Source organism: Marmota flaviventris, chromosome 11 (assembly GCF_047511675.1).
Source record: "Marmota flaviventris isolate mMarFla1 chromosome 11, mMarFla1.hap1, whole genome shotgun sequence".
Lineage (NCBI taxonomy): Eukaryota > Metazoa > Chordata > Mammalia > Rodentia > Sciuridae > Marmota > Marmota flaviventris.
Genome location: NC_092508.1, coordinates 5,928,057 through 5,946,282, shown reverse-complemented (window position 1 = coordinate 5,946,282; position 18,226 = coordinate 5,928,057). Strand labels below are relative to the sequence as shown.

Genomic DNA, 18,226 nt, shown 5'->3' with positions numbered 1-18,226 from the left:
GCAGAACCCCAACTTGACCCAAGTACCTCCTGCTTGACCCCATACCACTTCCATTACCACCACCCTGGGGACAATTCCAACCCCTGATCCTTTGGGAGACACATTTTAAGCCATAGCACCCACGTCAGCTCTTGTCAAATGGAAACTATCACTTGGTGAAAAACGCTGCAGACGACACAATAGTCAATTATGTGAGTGAAGGTTGAAAGCAGAGGCCACATCTGCTTGTGGGTCCTGTGTTGGCTGATGCTCTGAACTGGCTGACTCCCCCCCAAACCCCTTCTACTCCACCCTCCTCCCCGGGACAGAACGCTGACACCTGGCGGCCAGCCTGGCCCGGCCTGCAGAGCTCAGCATGGCTGCTGTGCCTGAGGGGCCGAGGGCAAGTCTTCCTGATGGAGGGGAGTGAGCTGTGTCCTCAGGAGCAGCAGACCTGAGGGAAAGGTCTGGGACTGTGGAGGCCAGCCTGCCCTGGCCGAGTCTGCACCCGCACTGCTGCCAGCCTGCTCTGAGGGAAAGGGGAGCCTCCCGTGAGGGGCCAGGTATCAGCCACACGCAGTGCCGGCCACCTGCACTGGTTCTGTGCTGTGGACCAACCCGTCCCTCCAACCCAGACGGTGAGGGTGTGTGGACATGGGACTTGGGGAGGTAATGAGGCTTGGGTGAGTCACGGGGGGTGGGGGGGGTAGAATGGTAAGTCCTCATAAGAGACAGCAGAGACCTCTCTTCCTGCCCCCAACAATGGGCCAGGGCGTCCTCACCAGAACCTGGACGTGTTGGCACCCTGCCCTGGACTTCATCTCCAGATGGCAAAATACACCTGTTGTCTAAGCTGCCCAGCCCAAGATGACAAGCGTAGTGTGCATGTGGTCCCCCCAGCTGAAGACAGGCGTGGAAAAGGGACACGGCAATGTGAGGATCATCAGTGAGCGGGGACAGGAAGGAAAGGTGACTTAACCTTGTCTTTCATCTTTTATTGAGAATACGTCCTTAACACACATCAGCAGTAACACATATCAACTGTCATCACTCCAGGTGGCCGCACGTGGGTTTCACCACTGGATTTTGAATATTTGAAATTTTTCAATAAAATGTCCCTGTGAAAACCTATTATAAATCATCTCAAAGAAACACGGCACTGGGTGCTGTGGGGTGCAGGGGTGGGGTTAACACGGGACAGTTCAAAGACAACACACCTCCACCTAAAACCAGCAGGATGCCAAGAACTGCTTTTTATGGGCCAATTATGTTTTAGTTTGTACTCGAAAGATCAAGGATTGCTGTATCCGGGGTTGAAATATAGGTTTCATAAACAAATGATGGTCTAACAAAACAGATTTGTGTCTACATTAAAAAAAGAAAACAGAACAGGCTCACCAGGGTTAACTGGCATAGCGACTGAGACCGGGTCTTTAAGGGCAGGGTCGCAGCTCAGTGGTTGAGCACTTGCCTGGCATGTGTGTGGCCCTGGATTCCACCCCAGCCCTACAAAACAGAGCATGAGGGAGAGGAACTATGCTCCAGGCTAGCCTCAGCTCTAAATATCTCTAACAAAACCACTATTCCCCTCTATCCTGAAAGATGTTCTTTCTCCTAGGAAAAAAACAAGGTGACACCCTACGATGACCCCCGCTGCAGCCAGTTTGGAGCCCCACTGCACGTGAGGAAATACTGCATCTACTACAGAAAATGCCCCGGTACGTAACCCCAAGGCAGGTCTACTTACAGAACAACCCAGCAGGCAGTGTACCTCATCAGCAAGGCCCGCGGGGAGTCTTCAGGCCACACTCCTCACTTACAAGGAGACAGCCTGCCTGGTCAAAGGGTCCTGTGGGCACTGAGGCAGGGCACGAGACAGCTGCAGGCCGACAGGCAGGTCCTTGCTGCTAGCCAGCGACCGTTCCCTTGCAGCCGCACTTGTGGAGATCTGGGCACTGCCCGAGAGGTGGTCACCTCGAGCAGGGACGGGGGAAACATACGCACACTGTGGGCTAGTGGTGTCGCCACACTCACCTACCATCACCTGCGGGGAGCTGTGAGGGCCGCACTGGGCACTGAGGGCAGAGTCCCATGCCAAAGTGGGGCACCTGCTCCTGCTGGGGACTTCGCACCATTCTGTGAGGCTGAGGTTCCCTCTACTTGGCCAGGCAAGATTTCCCATGGAGAGGGAGGAGCTGAGGCCAAGGTGGGGCAGGAGAGTCAGGCTGTATTCTGGGGCCACAGGACAGCTGGGGAGGCCAGAAAAAGGCTCAGGAGAGTCCTGGGGCCAGGGTCAAAGGCATGGGTGGGGGAGGGGACTACTTGAAAAGCAGTCATTCAGGTTTAGACCGGAGGGATAGCGGATCAGGGACCTGTGATGTGCAGGCGGCCAGGAGAGACCTCAGGGACGGCTCTGGGCCGAGGATCTCTTTGGTGAAATACTCCCTTTCTGCCAAGAACTCAGGTTTTCCTAAGTGACCCAACACAGGAGCATCTCTTCAAGGCCACCCCCCCGGAATGTCCAGTGAGCTCTAAGGCCTCACTGAACTGTAGCTGAAGGTCCCCCAGTGGTGGCCTGGCCTGCGAAAGCCACATGGACCCTGGATGGGGGAGGTGAGCAAACAGACCAAGACCCAGGAACAACTGTGCTGGTGGCCAGGCACTGCTGGGACAGGCAGATGGAGGACACTGTCCACAGGGCACTGGGCGGCTGCTCTCCAGTTCTGGCCTCCCAGAGGCCTGGCTCCTGCGCCACCCCCAGCCCTCCTGGTCCCACCAGAGGGTCCCCCCGGGGACGGGTGCTTTCACCTGGTAGGTCTTCCCTGGGAAGAGGCCAGGCAGGCGTGTGCTCCGCCCTGGCTGCTCACTCCTAGGACTTCACATCAGCAAGACAAAACGCAACTGGCCAGAAGGATCCCGCGCTGTGCTGGGCCTGTGGGGCGCCTGTGCGGACGGCTTCCTCCTCAGCTGGGCGCGCCTGCCCAGGGAGGCAGCAGGGCGGCCCAGATGGAGACGTACAAGAAACAAGTGAGGAGTGGGAAGGGGGTGGCAGTGAGGAGCTCCCTGGGAAGGAGAGGGAGGACCCTGTCATGGCAGAGCCTGGCTGGGTGACCCTGGGAGGACAGGGGAATGGGGAGAGAGCACACGGGGGCTGTGGTGGTTTCTAGAACCAGCCAGATGCAGGAGTGGCAGGAGTGAGGTGCTGGGAAGGGTCCTCGGCTGGACTGGCAGAGGTGGGAAAAACAGAAAAGGAGGTAACTGTGGTAGGCAGGGCCCATCAACTGACCCCCAAGGGGGTCTGACCTCAGCAGGGGACACACAAGAACAGGAGGCTGCAGACACCTTGCCTGCCCAAGCTACAAGCCCAACTCAGCCCACATCTGTCGGCCAGTGGGGACAAGTGACCGCAGTCACTCAGGTGAGCCATGCCACCTGGAGCCCAACTGAGGACACACGGATCCCACTGAAGACCTGGCACCTCGTCACGCTGGCCCGTCCACCCTGCCTGCTCCCTGACCCATGATGGGGAAAGAAAAGGGTACAGCAGGGACCAGCTGTGGCTGAGGGGCCCAGAGCTGGGAGCCAGAAGGGCAGGCGTGGGAACCTGGATGCTGCTGGCCCTCCGAGGAGCTGGGAAGGGGACAGAGGTCACCATTCCCAGATCAGTTTCACCTTCCAACAATTGTTTTCTGAGTGTCGACACGGACAGATGGACAGACAGCAGCAGTGAGGGCATTCCAGTGAAGACACAGGACCCCCTTCCTTCCAAACACTTGCAGCTCCATCTTGAAGCCTCTCCCACACACACATCCTTGCTATCAATGCTGACTTTAAAGGAAGCAGACGGTCTGGGAGACAGCACCTGGAAAACCCATTCACAGTCCTGCAGGGACCGGTCAGGAGGAGCGGCCAAGGTCGGGATGCTCCGTGGCACCTGGCGTGCCGTGGCTTCGCTCCTCTGCACCGCAGAGGAAAAGTACCTGCTGGCAGGAACTGCACCCCACAGGTGGAAATGCGCCTCCTCACCAGCTGGCCTGTGGGGGGCCACCCTGCTCCCCTGGTCTGGGGTCAGCTTCATCCACCTCTGAGGAATCCTGGAAACTGGCCCGGTGTCCACGCGCCTGGGGGTCTGACAGCCTGTGTCTTTTTGCAGGGAACTGAGGGTCCCTCCTGGTACCATGAGCAGAGTGAGCAGATGGATGAGCCTCAGCTGCAGGTGAGCCCTGTGGACTTCGCATGTGCCACTGCGGTGACGGTGACAGCTTCTGGAAGACAGAGTCTCGATTTGACTTTCCGAAGAGCTCTTGGGTTTGGCTCTGAATTCCTACATCAGCTTTATCTGGAGACACTCCAAGCGGGGCAGGCGCCTTTGCCTGCAGCGCCTGCCGAGGCGACCTCTGGCAATACTCCTGATGAAGCTGGTCAAAGTTTTCTTTAATTTCATTGTAGCGATTTCTCTCACAGGCCAGAGGTTCTACCCTAGGTACTGAAATAGCTTGGCGGGGTGACCATGCCTTTCTGAATGTTCCAGAACTGTGTCCCTGAAGGAGGCCAGATGTCTGCCAAGAGTGGCCGCGGCTCTTGGGAAGAGATGGAGAGGCGTCGCTCTCTGGTGGGCCTCTACCTACTTCCACACATCTTTTGCTCAGGTTTTCAAAGGCCTCACTTAGCCCCTTCGGTTTTGCTTTGCTGAAAGGCAAACTCCGCCTGAGGGTTTTTAAGCCCCCGAGGCCACGTGGGCTCACAGAACCACCTCTGTACACACCCATGGCCCAGGAGCCCGAAAAGCCATCTGGGGAAGCTCGTTTCCCAACACTTGGGCAACATTCTTGATGAAGCTTGTTAAATTTGATTTCAATCTCCCTGTATCGATTCTCTGCTGGGCTGGGCAACATTTTTGGTCTAGAAACTATTTTTACAGGAGAAATCAACCACTTTAGCATCCTAAGTCTATTTTCCTGGTCAGGATGATGCACTGTGTTGAGGTCTAAAGTCAAGGAAGAATGCTTCCAGGGTGTCACCTGAAGTTCCTTCCAATGTGGATCTAATTTAAGGCTCTGGGCTTTGTTTCCCGCAAGAAAAGCTCTGTCCAGTTTTGAAGATGGCTCATGCTGGGCGACATGCAGGAAGTTCTTACAGTCTCTTAGGGGTCCTGCCTCTTGCCTGGGCTCTGAGCAGGGTGCAGGCCTCTCCCGGGAGCCCCTCCGGGAACACCGAGCCCTGGCACAGTGCCGCTCGCTCACCAGCACCCTGCCCCTGCGCACGTGCCTCCTCCTGGATCTCCAGCTCTGGAGGGTGAAGGTCTTGGTGGAGATGATGCCTGAGGGCTTCGTGCTCAGCAGCCAGCTCATGGAGTGCAGCATACCCGCGTACAAGTCACTGATCGTCACATCGCAGATGTCATCCGCCTCGAAGGACTGGCTGCTCACGCAGCTGCTGGTCCCTAGCAGTGACAGACTGTCATTTCTAGATGCTGTGGCCAGGTCTGCTGGGCAAGGACACAACGGATCCAACTCTCTGGGGGAGGGAGTCAGCTCCATAGGGTCACCAGGGCTCTCTGCAGAGACACTTCCACAGGGACCTGGGGAAGAGTCAAGGGTGTCAGTGTTCAAAGCCACCCCACACTCAGGGCATGGAGCTCAAGGGCGGACCATGACCACGTTTTCAAAATGATACAAAAAACTACAAAGGATTAGAAATAGCTTCTCAGATTTCTTTTTAACTCCTAAATCCATTTCTGCTCTCCACCCCACCCTCAGGAATTCTCTCCCCTCAGGCTATTTCGAAGATGGTTGCCTTTTTGAAAGTGTATTAGAAACCAGAAACCAGAAAATACAAGTCTACCCACGGGGACATGCGGGACCTGAGTAAGGCCCCTGTACTCGCTGCTTTACACAGCTTTGCTTTCGTGTTGTATGAAAGGTTTATTTGAAAAATAAAATTAAACCTATGAAAATGAGGAAAACCCTACAAATAGAAACAGAAAAAAATAGAAGCTGTGCACCAAGCTGGTGGTGGGATGGGAAACAAAGATCCAAGTGGGCACAGCACCCTGCGCGCTTCCCTTGGGGGACACTGTCCAAGGGCCAAGAGAGCTGGCTGCGGCTGCCACCATCCTGAGGCTAGTTGGTACTGGATGAGTGAACACATTATGGGGCTGGAGGTGACCAGGAGAGAGGGGAAGCAGCCTCAGGGTGAAGGTGATGGAGCTCAAAACGGATGGGACGTGCCAGAGGGCTGGTGAGCCAGGAAGGGTACAGGCGGGGCTGCGTGAGCATCAGGGGAAGTAAGGATTTCAGCGTGGACTTAAAAGGTGGCTGTGCTTCTGATTCTAGGAGCAATAATTTAAAAAAAAAAAAAAAAAAAAGGAACTGGACGGGGAGCCAGCTGTCCGTTAGAGAATACCAGACAGAGGCCAGAGGCCGTCACTGAATGGCAGGGCTGGAAGGGGTCCACTGTTCCCAGCACCTCAGGCGGTCCCCCTACTGGACGCCCAAACCACCAGTGAACGGTCTTAGGGAAAAGGCTCCTGGGCCATCCCAAAGGCTCACCTGCTGGGGACCCAAGGAGAAGTGCAGTGAGAAGTCCTTGACTAAAGGACCAGGTCAGAAGTCACCAGCAACGGAGAGGCGGACGGAATGTCCCAGAGGACACAGCGTCACGCGCTTGTACTTATGCCAGGAGGCTTACCATGAGGACAACCACGAGGCGGCAACAGACAGGTCTAGAGGGAGGGATGTCGGGACTGTTTAAGACAAGGCCACACATGAGAGATGAGGGGGGCAACACGAAGACCAGGAGCCGCTGTGGCCTGCACGCGACAGCCAGACCAGTGGGCGAGGCCAGTGGGCTTTCCACCGTGGGCCACGGAAGGCTGTGGAGGACGTCACTGGCTCGTCGGTGAACCGCCCTTGACACGCCATGTTTCTGTCATGTGCTACTCACTGTGGTCATGGAGAACCCTCTGTGCTCCGGAGACAGGGAGCCCTGAGGGACGATACACACGGACCTGCACGTGTGCAGTGTGTGCGCATGCGTGTGTGGAGGGCACTGAGGCAGGCCGTGCAGTGCGGAAGGATGCTCACCGTGCCCCTCCTGTGCTTCTGCAGATCCCAGACTGCTCAACCCAGTCAAGAGGGTGCAGAGCTCGGAGCAGCCACCAGGCCACACATGCTCAGGGAATGAGGTCATCTGAAAAGATCTTAATTCCCACGAGGTGCAGGTATCTGAGCTCCTGCTGATGGAACGTGCTGGCAAAGAGCAACGCGTCCCACCTGAGTGGCGCTGAGCTGCCCTAGGGCTCCAATAAAACACGTGGCTCAGGGATGTTTCTATGTCACACTTACCGGGGCCAGGCATGGCAGGAGAAGCCAGGGAAGGCACGGGAGTCATGGGTGTGTCTGAGGTGCCTCTCTTATCTGTGCCCTGAAATCAAAGCTGATGATTACAAGAGAGCCACCGGGTACTGAGACCCCAGGTGCTGTCCCTGACAAGAGAGCAAAGGCACACCAGGAGTAACCCTGCATCCAGCAGGCAGCACAAGCAAGTGAGCCTGTGGGCTCTGGGCAGGAGGGAGGAGTGTCCCAGAGGACCTGGGTCTCTGCCCTCAGGCCAGCCACCCTCGCCTGCCAGGAACTCCTGCCTGGGGATCTGCCAGCCTCTCTTCACTCGCCATTCCTGTGGACAGTCAGAATGTCGGGGGACCAGAGGGACAGTGGGCAGAGCTCAATCACCCTGGGCCCAATTCCAGTCCCTGCCTCTAATCAGCACAGCACCAAGAGAACGACACCCACTGGGCCATGTGGGGGACAGGGTGTTATGCATGTATCTCTAGGCCAGGGCCCCTGTCACCAGCACAGTGACGTGTGAAGCTGTGGCCTCTGCAGGCGCGCCGTTCTCCACTGTGCACCGCGCACTCCGGTGGTACTAGAGCGTCCTCCGCTTTCTGAAGGATCTGATGCAACAGGGGGAGCTAAAGAGGTGGCGCCCTTAGGCGAACCTCCACCTGAGCTTGGGCTCTTCTTCCAAGTGAAACTGAGAAGCAGCCGCCCTGGAGCACTGCACCATCCTGGGACGGGGCTGCAAGGCTGCCCGCCTCTTATCCCGCCAAAGGGCCCCCGTACTGCCTCACTCCAACATGACCTCAGACCAGGCAGGACAGGTTGAGGACGAGGGAATGCCGCTCACCTTGCTGCTGATCCCAACCCCGGTCACACCAGGGAGTGAGGTGGAGGCCCTTGGAGAGTCCCACCCATAGCTTCACTAGGTTTGTGGGTTGCCCCAGGACAGGGGGGGGGGGGTGATGGAGTCCACCCTCTAACCCTGCAAGTTCCCCTGATGGTGCTGCCGAGGGGCACTCTAGTGTTAATTCAGAGCACAGACACAGTATCATGGGAACAGAAGGGTCTGGAAATCATCATGCACAACACTCTTCACAAGCTCTGTGTAAAGTACAGAAAAACTCCTCAATGTACCTACTTCTCACACACACACACACACACACACACACACGGAGACAGTACCTCAAAACACCCTGCGTCTTGAAGCAGTGCATCCACCTGGGTCAGATATTTCCTTCTTAACTCATTTTTCAGAGGGCTCCAAGGCACTGAAGGCTGATTACAAAGAGAAGTCAGTATCCTAAGAGCTGCTGGGCACTGCTGTCATGAATTCTGGAGCAAACTAACGCGCTCGTTAACGCAGATCTCTAAATGAAGCTACTCAGAGTCAGCCTGTGCCTGCTGCTGTTAGCAGTGCAAAGTGGCCAGGCCCCTCTGGAAAACTGCTGGGCCCTGGGCTTAACTACCAAAAATAAAGTAAAAAGATCCAGAACATAAAAGCTGGGAGGTGTTTATGGCAGCTCTACTAGAAGAGAAAACACCTTAAGGCAACCTGAACATTCCTGGAAGGCTCAGGACTATCAGGAACTGATAGCTGCGGGCTGACAAGAGAGGCCCAGGATCCGGCTCAGGACCTCTCCACACCTGGTGCAGCCAAACTGGGGTCTCAGACAGATGGGAAGGACCACAGGGAAGGCTGCACCCAGGGTCTGTCCAGGGGCCGTGCCTGCTACAGTCCTGGGAAGTTCCCGGGGTCACTGCCACCCCTGCCCCAAAGGAGTTTTAGAGGGAAGCAGGTGCAGTTGCTCTCACATCTGGCAGCATATGACACAGGGGACCCAGGGGCCAGGAGGGGTATGGGGCAGACTGAGCTGCCCATCCAGATAGGCAGGAAGGAAAGAACCAGGCCACACGGAGGAGATAGCTCTGTGCCCTTGGGGCACTCGGGGCCAGGAACACACATGAGCCTTACTCTTCAGGCTAGCTTCAGCCACCTGACTGTGTGACCTTGTGACTAAACGGGCTCAAGGGCTGACCCGGAACCCGACTCATAATGTCTCTTAGTTAGTCAAGGCACTCAGCATGCCATGAACCAGCCTGGTGACAGTTCTGGCTGCAGAGAGAAAGTCCCCAAATTCTTTACCATTGTCTAAGTTCAGAGGTCAGTCCAGAACGGAGCCACACTGGCTGTCAAGTGCCAGGCTGAGGAGACCCAAAGAGAGAACCAAGACCTAAGAGGTGGCAGTGGTAAGAATGAGCCCAGAGGACTTGGGGAACACTGCCCAGGGCCACCTGGGTCTGCCTGCACGAGATGAGAGAGTGCACCTGAAGCTCCCCACCGCCACCCATCCCGAGGCGGCCCTTACCACCAAGGCCTGGGCCAGAGGACTGCCTGGGTCCAACCCTGCTCTGGCATTGCTGCTTCCTGGATCTAAAAGTGAAAAAGGAATCGCAATCAGGATTCTTGGGAAAGCTTGCCCATCCCTCTCAGGATGGTTTCGTAACACTCTGAGTGTGTTCTATCACCAGAGGCTCCAGTGGCCTCCGACTGACAGTTGTGACCCTTGCTCAGCACTGTCCCATGGAGCTCCTGTGATGATGGAGGGTCTCCACCTGCTGTTCAGTCAGCTACAAGCCACACCAGCTACTGAACAGTGGGATGTGAGTAGCAGGACTGAGAACAGACTTTAAGATTCTTTTTTTTTGGGGGGGGGCGGTACCAGGGATTGAACTCAAGGGCATTCGACCATTCGACCACTGAGCCACATCCCCAGCCCTATTTTGTATTTATTTAGAGACAGGGTCTCACTGAGCTGCTTAGTGCCTCCATTATTGCTGAGGCTGGCTCTGAACTCACAACCCTCCTGCCTCAGCCTCCCAAGCTGCTGGGATTACAGGTGTGAACCACCACGCCCGGCCTGACTTTAAACTTAATTAGAATTTGATCTAACACTAGTTAACGACACTCAAGACCAAAATCTCCATTAGTTTTGTACTTTGACTTTGAAAAACCAGTTTTCCCTTTAGTGGCTCAGCACAGATCACTGACTGTCCACTGGGGGCAAGGTGCCAGGGAAGGGCTGGGTGAGGGGATGGAGCTCTGAAGGACCAGTGTTGGAGGGAGAGACAAGAGTTGGAAACATTCCAGGGCTGTAAGGAGGAGACCAAGCATAAAGCTGAGCTGCAATGGGGGTCAGCGGGGAGGATGTGGTGCAGGCAGGTCAGGCAGGGCTTCAGGTCTCACTCTGGATCCTGGCCTCTTCCCACAGCATAGTGGGAAGCCACCACAGTGCTTCAGATAGAAGTGGCTTGACCAGAATTCCTTGCATATCCAGGGTGGGGGAGCCCAGAAGGGGACAGGAGCTGGCGCTGAGGGCCAGGAGGGTGGGGCAGTGGGCCTGAGAGAGGACAGGAGGTGACAGACCCAGGACAGCCTTGGACTTGAGGAAAGAGGGGGAGGCTGAGAAGAGGACCCTGGATTCTGGCTCATGCTGGAGGGGGAGGAAGGTGGACCTTGGAGGGCAGGTCTGCTGCGCTGTGGAAGTGCCAATGTGGACAGGACGTGTTTATGGAGAGAGGTCCCCAGCAGTAAGATGCACCGGAAGGGGTCTGGGCTGGGGGCAAAGCCAGGCCTGATAGGTGCACAGGGGCTTCAGACCAACCCTGAGAAAGGGCATCCTGAAGGGCCAGCAGGTAAGCCAGCAGCAGGCCAGAGGACACGCAGGAGGGAACTGAAGAGCAGTGTGCAGAGGCCAAGGCCAGAACTTTCCGAATCTTCACATGCTGCGGGGGGAACAGGTACAAGGTGGGCCCAGCAACAGGGTGGCCTAGAAGCCCTCCCAGAGGGAGGCTGCAGAGATGGAGCCCAAGCCAGAGGGCACCAGGTGAGGCATGCTCAGGTGGGGGACCAGGGAGGGTAAGGTGCACCTCCTGGAACTGGGTTGTAAGGGGACTGAGGTGGCCAGGCAGGGACAGGGCAGTGGAGAGTCACAGGCATGTTCCACATGTGGAAGGCGAAATCTGACCACCCTTAAATGTGGACGGGACATGTAGCCCAGAGGGCAGGCTGAAGGTAGGAGAAAAGAGGGGGGCAGGGCTGGGTCCAGGCAGTGAGATGGCCTGGGGAAGACTGACGGTTGACAGAAGCAAATGTTCACGACCATCCTGATCTTAGGTCTTGTCAAATCCTGATGTAATATATCTTAGACTGGGGTGGGGGGGTGGGGTGTTCATTTATATAAGAAATATCTGAGTGTTTTCTGTGCCGGGCACCATGGATATATAAGGACAGGGCCATCCCTCCAGGGACTTAAGAAGGACATGACAGGGCACTTCAAGATGACCTTAGTTTTTAAAATACCCCTTAGGAAACCGCACCCCCCCCCCACAAAGAACTTCATCCTTGAACTGCTGTGACAGAGACCCAGGTTGGCCAGCTCCTCCCAGCTCCTTTCCTAAGGGGTGGCACTCACCGGCTCCCAGGACTAGGGTGCACAAAGGCACAGGCTCGTCACCTCGGGCTGCGGCACACCCAGGGTCTTCCATCCTGTCCTCTGGCTTCCCAAGGGGGTACTAGTGGTACAAAAGTCAGCAGAGACAAGCTTACTTGAGCAATGGCACATCTGAAAGTCACCGTGAAGTGACAAACCTGCATCTGTTCTTGAACACAGGGAGCCGGAGCTCCTCCGGCTTCTTACACCTTTGCTTCATCAAGGGCCTAGAGTCTCCCAAAGGCAGGGGAGGACCCCTGCTGGAAATCAGCCCGCCTTCTTCCTCAGCTAGCCCCAGGGCTGCTCTAAGTCCCCTTGAGGGGGAGGTTAGCTCTGTCCTGGAGCGACCTGGTCCCAGCCCACACAGGGTTCCACAGGGACTGCAGCAAACAAAAAGCCGAAGTGAAACAGGACAAAATTGTCACCTGGTCAATGGGGAGAATCCAGAAACGGTGGTGGCCCACGTTCTCAGTAAATGCCCAGAAGTGGTTTTAGGACCTTTACAATGTGGTGTAGCGTTGAGCTCCTGACCAGGAGTTCAGGCCACAGGTGATCAGCTGGTCACACTCCTGGGGAGGTGTTTCTGCCCTCTGGAGCCTGCTCTATACCAGTGACATCAGCCAGTTCTCACCAGTGAAACATGAGCATTCGACATATTAGACTGGCTAAAATATTTCAGGAATTCCCATGGGGAGCACTGTCCCTGTAGGAATGGTCCTCAGGCACCTCTGTGGGTCCAGGGGACGTGAGGATCTTGTGAGCACTGCACAGCAACTGAACGCACTTCCTGGAGACCACTGCCTTTGCCTCCCAATGACATCATCACACAGGTGGGACTTGGTGTGGCTTTTCAGAGCTAGGTTTTGTGGCTGCCTGGGTCTAAAGGGTAGTAAAACTAGTTTGGGAAGCAGCCAGCCCTTACCAATCCCTGCTTGGCAGCATCTCCAGAGAGAACCCAAGCCTTAGGTTATGCTCAAACTGGCTCAGGGAGATGCACAGTCTCCAGGGACCGTGGGAGCAGCATGAGCATTTGGTTTTGGGGGAGAAGTTTAAGGTGGATTTGGGCACAGTCCCAACATCTAGTGAGGCTGTGGGGTCCACACTATAATCACAGCTATGCCCACATCTCTAGCCCCACTTTTCTAAGCTCAGCAATTCTTTGGGTCCCAGGCAGGGGTCCTCCTGCATTTTAAGCAAAAGCCTAAATATTCAGATAAGCAATTTGCTACCAGGACCATCCAGCACTGGTCTGATTAAGTAGTTGCCTCTGTATGTATAATTTAAAGAGAACAGATCCTTTGACCTCCTATATGTGGGCATTGACTAAAAAAGGGGTGAGGGGACATCATACTGGGGAAATTAGGACCAGGATATTCCTCTGGGAACTACACAGCAGGGGTTTTATTAATAGAGCTCATTTTATTAATGGGGGCTCATATCATCCAAGCTGCCTCCCCTATAAAAGGGCTGAGAAGTTTACGCAGACATATAGCCAGCAAGGCCTCAAATATTCACATCCGGTCTTTCAGAGAAAGCATACCAACCCTGACTGATAGAGAGTCAAGGGCCGTGAGAGGGCTAGGGCCCGTCAACAGGAGACAGTTAAAAATGCTGGCTGAACTGCAGGACGGACGATGAAGACAGGGGTCCTCATGTCTATTAACCAGGAAAGTGAGAGTAAAAACAATGTGTATTTATAAACGTGTGCTACAGACAATTTACATTAAACTAAAATGGCATCAGCAACCATTGCAGCATAGAGGTCAGACTAATTTTCAGCAGTTCTGTATATTTTCATCATTTCTATGACTAAAATTATCAAAACGGTGGTTTGATTTAAGAACTGCTATTAATGCTGTGTATCCTCAGAGCAGGAGGATGTGTTCATTCTTGGGTACATGGGTTCCCTGACCTGTGACCTTGAGGAGGAACGTGAGGTGTCTAAGAAGCACAATTAATGGAACACCAGACAACCTTGCAAAGCTACTGGGGCAAAAGGCTCCCGGGGTCTCACAGGACGAAAGCAAACTCTCCGGGCACAGGAGAGATGACAGAGCCCCAGGGCTGCGGGGAAGGTGGCGGGCATGGAGCCTGCACACTCCCCTTCCTCTCATCTCTCCCTCCCCCAGAAGGGACTGGATTGGGTCTCTTCCACGAGGACCCAGCAAGTGAGCTCCGGGTTAGGATGGCATGGCCTGTGAGAGGGCATTGAGCTGGCCCAGCCTCTGCACCTGAGCCTGCAACTTCTGACAGGAAATACAAGGCATAAAAAAGAGCTAGACATCACGTGGCTGCTCCTTGCCCGACAAGCAACGAAGAAATGCTTCTCAGTAAATCCTCAAAAGCAGAACGGAGCAGTGAGGCAAGGGAATGCGGGGCCACCACTGACATTACCTACCTGGATTAGTCCTTCGCTTCCTTCCGCTATTAGTTTTCCTCCCCAAATTTTCAATCCTTTAGAGAAGAAACAAAAATAACTGTTTAATCCTCAACACTGAATTTCTGCTCAACGTGTTTTCATAGAAAGCCAGTGTCAGATGCAAAAAGGATATGACATTAAAAGTGAGCCAGGATCCCAATAGTCCGTTGCTAGCCTTTAAGTTGAACAGACAGCTCTGTCGTAATGGAAACCTCCCCTACCTAATGCGCAGCAGTTCACTAAATTACACTAAACTGTAAAGGTGAATGAAAACAGGAACATACATATGCCAGGTAGTGTCCTTATCCTTAAAATATACATGTACTAAGGGCAACACATATACTGTACTTAGAGTAAGCATTTTTCTTTTCCTTTTTTTTGGTACTAGGGGTTGAACCCAGGGACAACTTAACCACAGAGCCATATTCCCAGCCCTTTCTATTTTTATTTTGAGACAGGGTCTTGTCAAGTTGCTGAAGCTGGTCTCAAACTTGGCATCATTGTGCTTCAGCCTCCTGAGTTGCTGGGATTATAGGTATGTGCCACCATGCCTGGCAGCGTAAGCACTTTTTGAGAGCATTTCTACATAACTCAGAGTAAGTGCTTGTACCTACAAAGCAAGCCCATGCAAAGGGCCAACAATGAGTTCTGTCCTGCCACCTACAAACTTGGAGAACCTGGGCCATATACTCAAGGTCTCCCTAAACTTGCTGGGGGAAATTCAAATTAATAAGGAATGGTAGAAACTTGAGATAGTTGTTAATAACAGCAGCAAAAACTTACATAATGCTCACAATGCTTCAGGTTTATTCTAAATCCTTTTCAAGAATGCCATATTTACAATTCACAACTACCCACCCACACATAACTTGTACAGTTCTCCTGACATCTGTGGGACAGGGACTTACCACAGTCATTGTACAGATAGATGTGGGCAAAGCAAAGTTCAAGTACTAGTCCAGGCCACCTGCCCAAGGAGCCAGAATGTGAACTCTGGGCAGCACTGATCCTGCACTCTTGACCACTAGGCCACAGGGCCTTTCCAGAGCAAAGTGATGCTTGCACACATGGGCTCAGAGTTATCAAGTTTCACACTTTGGTTAAGTGACATGGTACAAGTTACTTAACCTTTCTGTACTGTATCCACATTTAATTGTGATGATTCCAACAGTGGTGCCTACCTTGCAGGGTGGAGAATCAGTATGAGAGGCTTAGGAGAGCAGGGTATGGGATAAGCAATCAATACACTGCCCCCTGCTGTCTTCGTCACAATAGGTGCCAGAGTTAGTTTTACTCTCCCCTTTGTGGTACTGCCTTAAGCTGGCAATTCACATTACCATGCATTTAAGAAAAGGCCATGCTACTAATTATCTTATGAGAAGCACCAAGACAGGGGCCCCGGGCCAGGAGCACGAGCCATGAGCTTGTAACACACAGATCTACTGAACTGGCACCCAGTACCTTGGCTGGTAGTGCCAGGAGCCTGTGCATTAGCCAGCTCTTTAGGTGGCGTCTACATGGTCAAGTGTGCCTGTTCCCAAGGTGTTGGGGTGCTTTATCCACTGTTCTCCCCAAACTGACACCCAAAGTTCTCACTGGCAAAATCTGTGGCACTTAAGATACATACATTGTTCAAAACACTGCAGATGCTCCCTGTCCTTGCCATATGAAGACAGTGATGCCAACAAACAGACCCTTAGGTCATGTCCTGCCAGACCAGAAAGTAAAAGAAATTTGCTGCTGGAATATTTTAGTTTCTGCCTGGGTAAATTTTTCACTGAATGTGTGACTGGTTCAGCTAAAAAGGCAGAGAACGAGGATTTCTCTTGATTTCAGCAGCAGTTTTAAGAACCTTTTGTGCCTGTCTGTCTAGTGCTGGGCAGAATGTGATCTGAGACTTGCTTTCTTTAGTAGGTAAAAATGACTTGGTAATAAGGTCACATGGGAGCAACTGCCTCCATCTACTGCAGAAGCTCTCCCAGTCACTTACCAAAGAGAATCCACTTAAGGCATTTTACAACATCTGCATGTTCCAGCACAGTGGTCAGAACCTTGAGGAGGATGTGACTACCCAAGTTACACACTGACAACAACAGTTAATGAGTGTCACTAGTGCCTAGCGGTGCTCCAAGAGTCTCATAAGGGTTCTGCATAACTGCTACCACATCCATGAAGGGTAGGTGACTGTCATTATCCTTCCTCTCTTACAGATGAAGAGCCTGAGTCACTGAATGGCTAAGCTGAATTGCCAACCCAGGAAGGCAGGGGCACAGGAGGAATCTTTGTGTCTTCAGGAATTCTGCTAAGTTAGATAAGCAATCCTGTTGGCAGTACATAACATACACGTTCAAAGGAACGAGTAATGTTCCGGGCCCAATGGTAAACCGGGTCACTTTCCTACGAGGGCGGGGACAGCATTTCAAATCGCAGTCTGCACTGTTCATTCATAACACTCCACCGCAAACACTCAGGACGTTCCCTACCCTGGGGCGTCTGGTAGGTCAGCGTGGCCATCTGCACCAGTGGGTCGTCCTCGAAGGGCTGGTCATACTGCGGGGAGGAAGGGGCTTCGAGTCAGGTCCCCCGGCCGCACGGTCGGGACCCGGGAGAGGAGGTGCCAGCCCGCCCGCCAGCGCCCCTCCACCACCCAGCGGCGGGGACCACCTTCTCTATCAGCTCCCGCATGCGCCTCTGGAAGCGGCGGCGGCTGTCCTTGAGCTTCTGCAGCAGCGCGTCTTCCTCCAGGCCCCGGCCCTCCATGGCGCACGCCGCTCGCCGCCACCAACCGCGCGATGCCGGACGGCCCTGCGCGCCGCTCCCACCGGCTGCCCGGTCCCCGCCGCCTCTCGGGCTCCTATTGGCTGGGGCCGATGGACTGCGTTGATTGGTTCATTCGAAAGTGTTTGCACTACTTTCTCTCCGCCAATCCGCGTCCGAGCTTCAGGCCCCGCCCCGGGCGTTGCGTGGAGCGGAAAGAGAGAGGGTGGGGTGAGCTGCGGCCAGGCAGAGAAGTGGCGGCCTCAGTCCTTGGGTGCTGCTGTCGTCTCTGCGCTCCGAGGAAGCCCGGCCTGCTCTGTTCCTTTCCCTCACTCCCTCGGGAGCGCGTCTGCAGGACACTCCTTTATAAGCTTCCTGTGCACTAACTCAGCTTGGTTGCGCCCTGGGGAACCCGACCTACTGCAAGTGGCCACCAAACCTGTATAATGTGCAGCTTTTCCGGTGTCCTGGAGCGGATGAGGCACCTCCTCCTCCTTAGGGGCTGTTCTTTTTCTCCACACATAAATTAGTTTTTAGACATCTAATGCCACACATTTAGAGACTTGAGGCCTTGGACAAGGAAGTTTCCTTTATGTTTTGGAGAACTTTCTCTTCTGTGCCTCACTGGTGTGATAGTGCCACTTTTCAGAACTGGCCTCTCCCAAGGCTTGTTCCTCATCCCTGGGAAACCACCCTCAGACTCCAAGGCTTTTCTGACTGGTTTCACTGACAATCCAAGGATCTGCCTCTGTCCAGGGGATCCTGGGCAGCTTCAGGAGAAAGACTTCTCAAGTCTCAAGCTCAAGACTAATTGAAGTTTAAAGCAGGTGTTCTTGCCAACCCTTCGTGAGCACCCAAAGCCCTTGTCCCATTCTGGCCTGCTAGTCTTTCAGGTCCCTCTGACTGGCTTTCCCCATCCCTTGAGTGGTGGTCCAGCAAAGGAAAGAAGAAACCTAGTGATGCTTCTCATTTGATGCCATCCCTACAACTCCCTACCCACGCTTGGCAGCCTAAACATGTGCCTTCAGGAACCCAGGCCTGCTAAGCAAACTCCTTCGCCATCACCTCCCACTCCCACGTAGAGGGGAAGTATCACAAGTCAGCTTCTTCCCCAGGAGCAGGAGTTCCTGGGTGTGGCACTGCAGGGTCTCAGGGTTCCCATGGGCAGCAGAGTTCAGGGCAAGAGGGTGTGGCCCTGGCTTCAGGGTCTTTTCTGTCTGCACTTGCACCCTGCTCTCAGC

General features: G+C 54.2%; 1 protein-coding gene across 1 annotated transcript; it reads right to left on the bottom strand.

Annotated features, from left to right (window-relative positions):
• Positions 1 to 948: 948 nt before the first annotated feature.
• Hjurp (Holliday junction recognition protein) lies at positions 949 to 17,019 on the bottom strand. Its single transcript, XM_027956209.2, has 8 exons — positions 16,893 to 17,019; positions 16,712 to 16,778; positions 14,208 to 14,263; positions 11,792 to 11,891; positions 9,686 to 9,750; positions 8,502 to 8,594; positions 7,326 to 7,404; positions 949 to 5,560 (listed from the first exon to the last, which is right to left on the bottom strand). Exons 1-8 carry the CDS (start codon positions 16,986 to 16,988, stop codon positions 4,002 to 4,004), a joined length of 2,115 nt encoding a protein of 704 aa, XP_027812010.2. The 5' UTR covers positions 16,989 to 17,019; the 3' UTR covers positions 949 to 4,001.
• Between the last annotated feature and the right edge of the window lie 1,207 nt (positions 17,020 to 18,226).

Excerpts from the sequence above, each read along its gene's own strand:
- Hjurp (XM_027956209.2), bottom strand. The coding sequence starts at position 16,988 with ATGGAGGGCCGGGGCCTGGAGGAAGACGCGCTGCTGCAGAAGCTCAAG. Across the intron at positions 11,892-14,207 it reads GAAGCGAAGGACTAATCCAG|TACCCCCTTGGGAAGCCAGA; the intron begins GTAGGTAATGTC and ends TTGTACCACTAG. Across the intron at positions 8,595-9,685 it reads CTCTGGCCCAGGCCTTGGTG|CCTTCAGTGCCTTGGAGCCC; the intron begins GTAAGGGCCGCC and ends CTTTGTAATCAG.